At 46.5% G+C, this 12,973-nt stretch overlaps 1 protein-coding gene across 2 annotated transcripts in view; it reads left to right on the forward strand.

Annotated features, from left to right (window-relative positions):
• Positions 1-12,973, forward strand: part of CLIP2 (CAP-Gly domain containing linker protein 2) — an 80,784-nt gene that overhangs the window by 47,399 nt on the left and 20,412 nt on the right. For both annotated transcript variants that reach the window (XM_075168996.1, XM_075168997.1), the window contains exons 4-8: positions 2,064-2,188; positions 6,599-6,812; positions 7,741-7,938; positions 9,104-9,207; positions 11,643-11,703. In XM_075168996.1, the coding sequence (XP_075025097.1) occupies positions 2,064-2,188; positions 6,599-6,812; positions 7,741-7,938; positions 9,104-9,207; positions 11,643-11,703 (702 nt within the window). The remainder of the gene's footprint in view (positions 1-2,063; positions 2,189-6,598; positions 6,813-7,740; positions 7,939-9,103; positions 9,208-11,642; positions 11,704-12,973) is intronic.

Genomic DNA, 12,973 nt, shown 5'->3' on the forward strand with positions numbered 1-12,973 from the left:
CAGTTTTGGTGTTGGCATGATTAGATAGTGTGTGTATTAAGTCAATAAGGCTAGTTATTTTCTCTCCTGTTTGGAAATGGCTTTCTCAAAATAAGTAGTACCTCTGGGGACGTAATTGAGTGGTCCTATTGTTTGTGTGGACGGAGGAGTGTGGCCCTCTAGTAGATGCCCCAGAATAGCATGGTAAGAGTCACGCTGATGGAGGGAGCTCATCAGGTTTTGAAGGTGTTTACATGAGGCTCTGTGGGGTCGGGATCATGTGGCTTGGTAAAGGAAATGTGGCTCAATATCTATAATTAAAACTCGATAAAAATAAAATTGAGGGAGTTACCAGCAACGGTAAGTTCCTATAAATGACATTAAGATGAATTACAGCTCTATTGAGTTCAACTTGCAGCTATAGAAATGTGTTAGAATGGCATTAAATCACTGCATTAATATTAAGAGGCTAAATCTGTATAAACTCAAATAAATCAAAAAGGGGACTGCCATTTGACTGTGAGTGGTAGGTAAAGAATTTTACTGCAACTGTTCAAATCTGTAACTTGCCAAGTACCTAATACTGAAATGGAATCATCTTTGTACTCCTGGACGCACTGTAGGACTAGAAAGCTTTCTAGTGATACTTTTCCTGCTGGCAAATATTTTCCTCCTTCCTATAGCAAAGAGAACAACATCAACAAAGGTTTTTCCATAAGCAGCACTTTGAATCCCTAGTGAGAGAAATTACAGAAGACTAACTCAAGCTGCAGCGCAGCCTCCCAGGACTTGAGGTAGGACCCAGACTTCGGAGCTGTGTTCTCTAGTCCATTCAGGTGCAGTTATTTTTAGGCTGGGAAAACTTTCTCCTTTGCATAAGCAATTTTCAGAATTTTTAGGGATTCAGAATTGGTAAATCTGTAACATCCCTGCCCCAGAGTACACAAACCTGGAGATTTCTGCATTCAACTATCACTGTTTTCTGTTGGAGAATATTACTCTTGTTGATACCCATTTATGGAAAATTTAATATTAAGAAAATTAATAGCCACAAGTCATTCAAGATAAAGCTGCAAACTTAATTTTAAACTTTTTTTTTAAGCTTTCTTCCTTGAACCTAGGCTTTACCAGAGATAGGCTAAAAAAGGTTTAAATCATACGCTGATTTACTTGAAGTATGAACCTTTAGAACCACCTTCCTACTTTTCTGTCTTTCTTTTCTCAGTGCAAATATCTAAGTAGGAGCTTCTAGTGCAGAGGCAGCTGCTGCTCAGTGAAACGCGCTCTCATAGCAGTGATCAAAACATAGCTTCATACATTCCTGACTTATGCTCTCCTAGAGTCTACTCAGCACGCTGAAAGCTTTAAGTGTATATATGGGAGCAAAAGGTGTGATTTATTCTTATTTCTCCACGGAGGGGAAAAAATCTGTGCTGGTAGAAGCCCAGCAGTGAGACGAGACCCTTTCCCATGCAGCACGCTGGTGCCGTGAATTGATGTGGGATGTGTAAGTAAAAGCGGAGGTATTTTTCTGTACAAAATGCCTATTTTGAGAGCTTTGCTGGGAGGGCTGTTCGCTACGTCCTAGCAAACCCTGTATGGGGACAAGCTGAAGAGCGATGAGTGCCTTCCTGGCTGAGCTTGTCCCTTTGTCCTGTCCCAGTATTGCTCAGAAGTGCCGGCTGAAAGAGCACAGGACTGGAACCCCGCTAGTGCAGGTCTCGGTTCTTTACAGAAGGCAGGTGTAAGCTGCGCTGGGAGGGCTTGAACTCCTTCATGGCCTCACAAGTAACTTTGTGCAATTAGTTGACGCCTTGAAATACGTTTTCGTTATATTTGTTCTGACATCTTCCAGGCGGGTCCAAAAGCGGGAGTTTGTCAACTTGCTTGTAGTTATTGGAGAGATATCTTTAGTGCTGGGAGAACCTGATATAAAAACTCTCTGTTCTGGTTTTGTTAGATTTGAAACAGAAAATACCGATGTCTTTTTCCCCCGCGCTCCTCTCCATAGCTGTCCCAGCTTCAGTCCCCTGTGGCAGTGCCAGCGCTGCCGTCTCTAACCGTCGGCACTTTATCTCCAACAGGTTGGTGGGACAAAGACAGGAGTTGTGCGCTACGTGGGAGAGACGGATTTTGCCAAAGGAGAGTGGTGTGGTGTGGAGCTGGATGAACCCCTGGGGAAGAACGACGGGGCGGTTGCTGGTACAAGGTACTGTGCGTTCTCAAACCCAGGCTGGGGCATGTAGGGTCCACCAGGGTTGGTGGGACACTGTGGGTTGGGAGGAAGAGTCCAGTTTTGAGTTTCTTAGGCTTTAGGATAGCTTTGCAGGGAGATTAATAGAAACCTCATCACTGGAGCATTTTAAAGCAGGATCAGATAATGCCTGTGAAAAAGTAACCTGAGTGGCTTCAGGAAACAGGAGAGAGTAGGGAGAGAAGGATAACTTCCAGTGGGATGTAGTTTTTGCTAGAAATTGATTCTGTGATTCTACTTTCTACCACACATCCCCTTCATAAACTTGCTTCTTGAGCTATATCTATAATTCACCCTGTCAGAACTTTAGAAGATAAAGATTTGACTCTTTTTTCCCCCTCAGCTTAATGTTATTTGTTCTGTTCTTTCCAGGGACAAATTTTCAGAGATCTGAAAGAACAATTGGTGGTTGTTGTCTGTCCTTGTACTAATTCTGTAGCGTGACAGCTGTCTGCTGATTGGTCTTGCCATCTCTGACTCCGTAGGCACCTCCGCTATTTTCTTTTCAAAAAAAGCCCTTGTTAGTGTCTACAAAACTGGGCAGGGACCTCTCGCAGGCTTGCTGGAAAGCTGTTTCTGTTCACATGAAAGTTAAGTAAGGGGATGACGCCCAGCCTCAGACCTTGAGCTTGGGGATGTTAAAATCGGAGTTACACAGCAGCACTTTGACCCTGCTGCAAATAAAGGTGGAACTGAGTCCTTGTCCTTCACAAGTTCCTGTAGTGGGAAATACAGTTGATTTCTTCGAGCTTCTTAAGGGAATCTTGCATTAGAGGTGAGATTTAGCTTTGAAACCGAGGAGCTGAGAGTTCCTCCTTTGTTAGATCTCAGGTTCTGTAGAAAAGGTTTCTGGTGTTGGGTCAGCCTCGTTTTGTCCAGCAACCATGTGTTTTCATTTAAAATAAGAGAAACACTGCCTTGTTCAATATTACGATAAGAAAGTAGAAAACGATTGGCAGCAGATGGCTGAGTTCCACCCTTTTTTCCAAAGAAAAGAACCAGGATGGTAGAAAATAAGTCATGGAGTGAATCCAAGTCCCTGCTTTATCATAACACTACAGATTATCTCTAAGCTTAATCTTCAGGGTGCTCAGAAATTGTTTGTTGTCTCTGTGCATGTGGAAGGTGTGGAAGGCAGATGTGAGTGTAAGGGTGTTCTCTCTGCCTCTCGTCCTCACACCGCTGTCGCTGTGTTTTGAAAATCCAACTTTTGGAAGTCATCTATCTTCTGAAACTGCTACATCTTGGCTGAGGTTGTTATGGTATATGCCCTGTCCGCAAGGCTTCTCTTTTGTTTCACGCTTTATCAAAAGCAGGAAGAATTGAGCTCCACAGCAGGGGTTGGGGAACAGCAGTGAATTAAGAGGTTTGGATTAAACAGGGGAGATTGAGGGAAGTCCGTAAGGCATCCCTGCCCCTTGCATCCAGGCTGATCTTGCAGATCCTGTAGCAATAGAGGATACTAGCTGATATAGCAGTGGTACACGTGGACTCCCCAGCTGAAGGGCTCTCTGTGCACCAAGGATCTGGCTGCAGGTTTGCAGCATTGCCCCTCTTCGTCCTTTGAGCCTTCATCCAACCTTCTGATTTTCTTATAGCACGTGCCGATCTCAATGGCAGGGTTTTGGAGGAGAAGCCAATATAGTAAAACTAACTCCCTCGGTGCATGCAGGCAGCCCTCGGACAATCTTCCCCATGTTTGCCACTGCCACATGGGGTTCCTGATACTGCCCTGAGGTTGTCCTGCCAGAATCAGTCTGGGCAGAGACCGCCCAGGACCTGGGAGTCTCTCTGCTTTGGTGGTTGTTGCCATCTAGTGAGCATCCTTGGCCTGGCTGCCCGAGACCAGTGCTCGCTGCCGCAGTAGCCGTCTGCTACAGCAGGAGAGTCGGGTCCAAAGAAGCAACTGGAGATGGTGGAGGCTGGTGGAAGTAGGAGAGCAAACACGTGGGCAAATGAGCGAGGAAAGGACTCTGTCTCCATCTTTGCTGCCGTGGGTTCTCCAGTTGAGGCGGTGGTGAATCACCTGGAATTTGAGGAGGGTCGCTCCGATTCTCCTGCAGGTTCAGGAAAGGCATCCAGGTCTGGATGTGTGTCAAGGGAAGGATGAAGGGCCGGGGTTTCCTGAGCAGCTTGTGGTTCTCTGGTGGAGGCTGCCTGCAGGCTGTGGTTCTGTAGCAGTGCCCGAGAGAGGGATGTCACTGTGGTGAGCCCCTCTCCGTCCCTCAGATGGGTGCTGCTGAGACACTGTGGGGCTGCTGCATCTGCTTTCCTGTCTGCACAGGAGACTAGAGGGGATCTGGTGGGGTTTTTTTGGTTTCTTATCCACAAAGCCAAGCAAGTTCCACTTACACATCTCTAGTATATTAACCTTTACTTGTTTATTTTGCTGTTCTTCCTTCTCTGCCTCTCTTCCTATGGGAGTCTTTGCCCACTAAACTGCTCATGCCTTTGCTTTCACATAGTCTGAAACATCAGCTACAGGCCTTGGACACTGAAGATTTTTTTTTATCTATTTCAAAATTTCCTGTGCTGTTTCCCACCTGCAGTTTGCATTGCCATCACAATGCCACTTTTCTCCGTTTCTTTTCTGTAATGTGGGTATAGACCTCCTTACCGCTCGGTGGGAGCAGCTCTTGGTTTTCAAGCCGTTTTTTTTTTTCTTTTTTTTTTTGTGCTGCCAAGTGTTCTGGACCCAATTCCTGCTTCTGAACTATAAAAGTTAATTGCAACCACTTCCAGTCTGGACTAAAAGAAAATGAGCAGATGTAGAGTGATGCAAGTTTGGACTTGCTAAGAGCTGCCAGGGGGCTTTTGAGGGGCTTAGCCTTTGGCATCGTTGTACAGCCACAAGTACCAGTCTATGCTTAGACCTGTGGAAGGGGCTGTGCCGTGCTGTTGGTCCGCCTGTGCCTACTTCAGTTTGAGAATATGATGCTGAGCAGGGTTTTGGCTGGTTTGCAAGAGGTCAGACTGATTTTCTTCCTTGGGTCTCTGTTCCGCAGCAAGGTCAGCCTGCGATATGGCTGGTTGGCCAAACCCAAGAGCCTGTGTTGGCAGCAAGCAGAGGGGGCAAAGTGATTTTGGGTTGTTAAGGGTTGTTTTTGGTTTGGTGTGGTTTATTTTCTTTTTTAAAGACTGTTATAGAAAAAATCAGGCTTGAGCAGATGTTTGAAAATTAATCACTTTCTCATCTGTCTGGAGATCAGGCTGTTCTCTGGCCTCCCAAGCACACAGAGGTCTGCCTGTGATACGGCCGTGTGGCTGCCAGCACTTAAAAAGAAAAGGGAATTGGGGAAGCAGCTGCTCACATCTGGAGAGAGAGGACTTGCACTAGCAAAGCTGGATTTATGTCACTTATTCCTTAGGACCCGTTTTTTATGTTAACATAAGACGGACTATCATATGGCCCAGTATTTTCCCCTAACCTTGCTACGAAGCCTTTGAGAAAGAACTCTTAATGGAGACAGTTTTCTATGTTGACTACTCCCTTGAAACAAGGGGATGCGATGCCTGGAGATGATCTGGTTTTATTTGCTGCAGTGCAGCTGGCCAGCAACAGATAAACCCTGGCTTGAGCCGGTTGGCCCCAGCTCTGAAGGGGTTTCCAAGGTTTGATGCTGTGGGTTTTGGCTCATTTGTGTTCTGAAAGAGGGCTCCAGAGAGACATAATCATCGGACTCACTGTAATTGTGGAAAAGAGCTTGCACTGTAATTATCTGATCCTCCCTTTTTTATGCTTGTTTCTTTCTAAGTTTGTTTGCATGGGGACCAGTTTCCCTTTCTCTGCCACCCAGAGGAGATGGCACACACTGGAGTTTGCTGTAATGGTATTTTTAGCTTCAAAGTTAGGAGCTGCCATTTTCCCCTTCTGTTTTGGGGGGAACGTTTATACAGAGCTGTGTGATTCAGATCTTTTTATTTGACACGCTTTGCTATGTGACTTTCTTGCAAAGCAGGGTAGAGAACATGCGAGTTTTGGGAAGGTTGGCATGTTGCAGTAAGGAAGGAGTGCGTGTGCTCTCGCTGTGGTTATGTATTGGGATCTTCGTGCTGTCCAGGCTACCAGATGGGTCTTTCCTGGCATCTCATCAAAGTGCACAGCAACTAGTGCTAGTGCGTGGCAATTATCTCGGGTTTCCCTGCTTAAGCACCGCAAGTGAAAACGTGGAGATTGCCGCTACTCTTAAGTGGCAGGAGAGGAGAATAATCCAACCGCTCGCACGCGGGAAACGATGTCACAGCAAAGCACCGAGAGATGAGCTGAGGGCCGGGGTTGCGTATTGCTGAGCAATGCTATTCTGCAAGGCTCGGGCGGGATGGATGCTCTACCACTTCTGACTTGGTGCATCTCTTGTGTTACAGGTATTTTCAGTGCCCTCCCAAGTTTGGCCTCTTTGCTCCCATCCACAAGGTGATCCGGATCGGGTTCCCATCAACCAGCCCTGCCAAGGCAAAGAAGAGCAAACGAATGGCCATGGGAGTGTCTGCCTTAACCCACAGCCCCAGCAGCTCCTCCATCAGCTCCGTCAGCTCGGTGGCATCGTCTGTTGGGGGCAGGCCCAGCCGCAGCGGGCTGGTGAGTGGCTCTTTCCAGAGACTGTGCAGCCTCGATCCACTTCTGTGACCCGGCTCTACAGAGTGGGAGGGTTGGGGTTTTGTTTCAGCAGCTGCTCCTTCACCATCAATGAGATGAGGGGAGTGGAGTGTGGGATACTGTTACCCACCTTACAAATAGGACTCCCTCCATGGACACGAGAGCAATTGTGACCATTAAAGAGCCCAAAGTGCTATTTGCAATGGGATGAATCTCAGCTCCACTGTCAAGAGCGAGTTTTGTACAGGATCCCTGCAAAAAAATGCCGTTGCTTCTTGTCCCTCGTGGTTGCGTAGCAGCGTGCTGCTGTGTTGAAGAGCTGTGCGCAAGCTCCTGACTGCGTTTTACTGTGGGGGGCTGACACCCTCCTGGATCACATGCCTTGTGCTTTGGCAGGTACTCAAGAAGGCGGACACAGAGCGGGCAGCAATATTATTAAAAGCTCTACCTCTACACACTACCTAGTGTGTGCTGCATAGCACCTGCAGTCATCTTGGCTGGGGACGAGGGTGTGCATCCAACTAGCCCATGCCAGTCTCCAGTGGAGATCAGTCCTCCCAGCTGAGCTCGCTGACTGTACCAGTGCAGGTCATCAATAACATATATTTAAGAACGCAGATGATACAATACATAATAATCTTTCCTGAACCAATTCCCACTGCACATCCTTTGGGAAATGGTCCTTTCGTTGCAGTGTAGCAGAGCTGTTGAGCTTGTAAGCAGTGCCTAGATGTTTTGCAGACTTGTTAACCCCACCTGTAGGGCCCAGAGAACCTGGAGCTGGAGCTGCAGCTCTGTGCAGCCTAACAAATGATCAGCTGGTGAGCTGTATTTAACAGGGGACTTTGAGTTGTTCTAGACTGGGAAGGACACAGCTTTACCCCTGTCTCTTTTGAATTCTCTTCCCCAGCTGACAGAGACCTCTTCTCGATATGCCCGAAAAATCTCTGGCACCACAGCTCTCCAGGAGGCACTGAAGGAGAAGCAGCAGCACATCGAACAGCTACTGGCAGAGCGTGACCTGGAGCGGGCTGAGGTTGCCAAAGCCACCAGCCACATCTGTGAGGTGGAGAAAGAGATTGCCATCATGAAGGCCCAGCACGAGCAGGTAGGAGGTGACGTGGCTTTATCGCTAGCACGCAAATACCTGGCATCCTCTGAAAGTTTCAGATCGTGATAACGTTATCCGTGTATAGCTTCCTGATGCGAAACCTGGGCTCTGAATTTCTGCCTTTCATGTGGAGACAGCTTCCTGCATGGTGGGTTAAGCTGAGGCTCTTTCTCCACTCCAGCCAGTGGAACGTGTGCTCTCTCTGCCCCAAGCCAGGAGCAGAAAAAGGGCTGTGTCAGAAGGAGGACAGTAGATAGGTTGTGTCTGGTGGATCAATACATTCGAATGCTGAAATGCAAGTGGAGGGCAAACTTGTTCCCCTTAGCCACCCAGTCTGGCCTTGACTGTGACTGCATTGCAGTGGTTTCTTGATGCTATCGGACACTGCTGAGAACATCAGCTCAGTTCATATGTCGCTGCTTTCCTGCCAGAGGGGATGTTTTTATCACATTAATAAAGTCAAGAGATCTGTAAGGAAAACAGACTGATCATATTAGCTTTTTTGCACAAGCATTTGTACAAATGATATTTTATGCATTTGAATGCTTAAAGAGAGGAGTTGTGTTTGTGCTATTCGTCAATAAGTGGCTCTTCAATGACTGCTGTTGCCCTAAATTCCTCACTCATGTTTATAAACCCCGGTCAGCTACTAGGGAGCGTTGATGGCACTGTATATCTTTGCGTGGTGGGCCACAGCTGCCTATCAGAAATGCAGGAGAAATTGGCAAATCAACTGCAAGCTGACATCTTCCTTGTGTGTAGTATTTTCCAGTAATTACCAGTAACAAATGAATTAGCGCAAGTCTGAAATGACTTCATGCTTCATGATCATGGCTGAATTGCATCTGGTCATGTCAGACCAGATTTTCAAAACTGTTCAGGCTTCAGGTGCTTAACTCTTAATCAGAGCTAGATTCTCCAAAGGGTTCAAGTCAGAGAGGCACTGAAGCATGGATCAAATTTACAAGCTGCTGGAGATTGAGCAGGTTTTTTCTTTTTGATACCTACATACTGTCCTTTTTGGAAAATCTACCTTCTTTCCATAGCAGCCTCTGAAACAGATCATCAAAACCTTCTGTTCCCTTGTCCTGATCCTTTTTTAAACAACTCTATACTTCAAACATTGTTTACTTTTGTGGCTCGGGCTCTTTTTTTGCTGCAGTACGTCACGGAGGCAGAAGGAAACCTGCAGCGAGCACGAGCCCTGGTGGATGGGATGCAGAAGGAGAAGATTGAGCTGTTGAACCAGCTGGAAGAGGAGAAGAGGTAAAGGAGGAGTGGATGGGTGTGGGGGAGGTGAAGTCATGGGGGAGATAAGGCTTTTACCCAAGAACATCGTTCATTGGATCTAAGGAGAAGAAAGTGACTGGGAACGTCATCTTTGGATGTCTTCCAGTGCTTCAAATATGCTGTGTTCCCCTCTCCTGGCCACTGTGGTCTGCCTGCAGGTAGGGAAGGGGTGTGCTGCTTCAGGTAATGGGAAGTTTAGAACAATTTTGCTGCAGTTGCACATCTAATGTGACTCTTGTCTAGGGTTGGGTATCCAGTACAGTGACTGCCCCCATTTGCTGACAAACTGCTGCTAATGACAACTGAACAGTGAAGTATTTCCAATTAGTCTTGTACGTTCCTATGTCTTAGGGCTCTTAGAGGAGACTCAATGCTATATCATTCGGTGGGGTTGCAGTGAGCTAAATTCTGTGACGTGAGCCATCTCAGGTTTTTTGAATGTCCTCTGCTGAACCTGCCCCCTTGTTGCAATGCAATGAAAGGCAGAAGACAAACAGCCAGCCAGGACAGCTCATGCTTCGGATAGGGGCAGCTCTGTTTTGCCATCAAAAGGAGTTTCATGACTGGTCCCACTTTCCTGCCAAATGTATGTAGCACTTAAGAAAAAAAGAGTCTAACAGTTTCCATTCCTGTTTAGGACTCTCAGTGCTGGCCCTCCTGTGATGACCCTGATAAATATTTGACAGGCTGCTTGCGTGTCCAAGAGCATTTGACCATGGCACATGTTGCACTGACAATACAAGGTGGACAACAGTTGATCTTCCACTGCCCGTAGAAGGCCAAATAGTCTGGGTCTCCTCCTGGGCAGTGAAGTTGTTGAGGGTTTCCAGCCATCTTCCCTGTTGTTTGGTTCCCGACACAAAGCAGGGGGAAGCAGCATTATTAGCCTGAAGGAACGGAGACCTCCAGTAATATCAGTAACTCTGGGGTTTGATACCCTGACCAAACTCAGCCGTGTCACTGTGTAAACTGGAATTACTCAGTAAAGGTGGGATTAACTCATGGCAAGGGTGTGGACGGTGATAAAGCTTTGCCTTCAGATATTCTTGGCTAAGGATACGGTATAAAAACAAAACTGGATGGTAAACAGAACTCTGCAGGTTGGGCCATCCCAGACCCCTACCCTTTCTGTACAACCTGGCTTTGCTAAAGACCATTTCTTTCCCCTCAGTTTGTGATGTGATGACCTTACAGACATTCCTTCTGAGGAAGGGAAGTCAAACTGGAGTACAGCCTTACTGTAGTGTGATTCATCATCTCCCCACGTCCCAGAGGCCCCATCCCTGTGTATATGATGATGCATACATTTCCTCTCTGGATAAGAGTGAAGATCTGCTTGTCATTCGTGGAATCCAATTGCTCCATATATATAATTAAGCTCTTCAGTGGGAATAGAAAGACATTTCTCTGTATTAAGTAACTGAAAACAGTGTTGATTTCAATTGAGTGATGCCCCTCCTGAGGACGAATTGTTCTTTCGTGCACAAGTCTCCCCGTTCTCCTGGTAGGCAGCTCACTTTCCCAGCTCCGGGAGGCCCTCTAACACAAGACAGCTGAGTTCTTTCCTAAATATCAACAGATGCCTCCTCTGATTAGAGGAGGTTTAGACAAGGAAGCTTGTTTATGAAGTTAGATATATACACTCACAGCTATTTTTGTCTGTAACAAAATCAGAGTCCTTACATCTGGCTACCAGCTCAACATCCTCCTCATTGCCTTTTTTTTAAATCAGTAAAGAGAACAAAGAGACTGAGTTTAGCAGAAGATTGAATTGTTTTGTATTGTTACTGGATTTTTCTCTTCAGACTTTGCGAAAGAGGCCTAGGCACTTCTGCATTTGTGCATGTGATTTTTATGTGCATTTATGCATGACTGGCCTATACAATCTCTGGTGAAGGCTTTTCTGCCAGAGTAGCTCACCATTTCCCTGTTGTGGAAACATCAAGCATTGCCCACCCTCTGCCAAGAACGCAGAGGCTCTGATTCCCCTGGAATATTTTGTATGGACCCTGTGCATTTGGCACAGGAATTGCCCAGTGCTCGGCTGCAGGGTAACAAGATCTAAGAAAACCAGTGAAACCTGGTTGTGGCTTTCATGTTTTCAGGATCCCGGTGGCAGTGAATAGCAGTTGTGCTTGCTGAGAGGTGGTGCAGCAGAAACAGCATGTCTGTGAGCGCGTACCTTGCAAGAAGGCAAATGTTTGCTATGCGGAAGGCTTGCTTATTGACTGTCTTGCTCCACGTGTCGTGCTGGTTAGCTTCTGCCCAGCTGTTTTTGTGCAAAGTTAGTCTGTATCCCTCTCCTCTCAGACTTCGGTTGTGCTGGGGAGGCCCATGTGCAATGGCTGCTTAGAAATGGGATGCTGATCTGGGTGTTACTGATTGCTATTTGTGTCTTTTCTCTTCCCCAGGAAAGTGGAGGACTTGCAGTTCCGTGTGGAGGAAGAATCCATCACGAAGGGGGATCTGGAGGTAATTCCCAACACCCTTACCAAAACGTGGGGTTAAAACCTGAAATTGCATGTGGGGCCTCACCTGAGTAATTCCTGCCACCTTTTGCTCTACTCTAAACAAATACATTATCTTTATTGATGGCTTTGGACCTGCTGCAGAACACCGTGGTATAAACTGTGAAGATTGTTCTTTGGTGTGTTGCCCAATGACTAATAATGCAAGGAGCTGCCTAGAATTAATCACATGCAGCCAGCCTGGCTTTAAATGTTGCCATGATTTGCCAAGCCATGTTAACATCTGACTGTATCTGAATGCATTTCAACATATGTTTTTCCACTGTAGAAATAATTTGACTGCTCAGTCACTGTCCCCGCAGTGTCCTGTTATTAGCAGCTAATTGGCACACACAATCACTGCTATTCTGTTCCAGCTGAAATGCCGGATATTGTTTGATCTGCAGTACCCTCGTGTGGAGTTCTCTGCCCACGAGCGTGGGGTTTGACACTAGGATACCCTTTCATTTGGAAGGGTTGTTGCTCAGAGCGATGCTGTTGCATATTGTGCAAACTGGAAGTGGTGTTGGGAGCTTGCCCTTGAGTGGGAGGCTTTTCTGTGGGGGGGGAGAAAAGGAAAAGAAAATACTTCTGTGAAAGCAAGGCTCTGCTCTACGTGTGTAAATCGGGACTTTCCCTTATCTTTAGCTAGAGTGCTAGGTTAGGAACAGCCAGAAATGTCAAGGGACCTGCTCCTGTGCTTCAGTCATATCAATAAAAGCCCAGGAAAATGGGAAAACTAGGCAACGGAGCACGTTGCTATGGCTTTGACCCTCTTGGCATAAACCTCTCCTCTTTATCCAGAAGCTGAAGCAGAGTAATGTGTTTGACAGGGTGTAAATTAGCAATGCACTGATAGCAGACCTTTGCTAAAGGACAGCAAGTGCAGTTTCTGCCTAGTGCGTGGGTGCAAAATCAGGTTTCTGTTGATTCTTGTTTGATTCCTTGATTCTGTTGAGCTTTGATGATAGGTTTCCCCAGTGCTTTAGAGAAGGGTGATTGATCCATCGCTCCCATTGAGAGTGGATCGTCCCTGTGTAAGCTTTAAGCGTTTAAGCCTGGCTGTGGAGCAATGGTAATGGGACCAGGGTTAGCTAGCAGGTATATTTAGATATATTTTTAAAAAAAACCACCATGTTTTAGCAAGATGGTAAGCTGCTGTGACATAAGTGCTCCTGCAACTGCAGGTCCCAAACTGAGGATAGATCTAATTTTCATTTGGGCTGGAAAGGAGT

The sequence above is a fragment of the Calonectris borealis genome, chromosome 19 (genome assembly GCF_964195595.1).
Source record: "Calonectris borealis chromosome 19, bCalBor7.hap1.2, whole genome shotgun sequence".
NCBI lineage: Eukaryota > Metazoa > Chordata > Aves > Procellariiformes > Procellariidae > Calonectris > Calonectris borealis.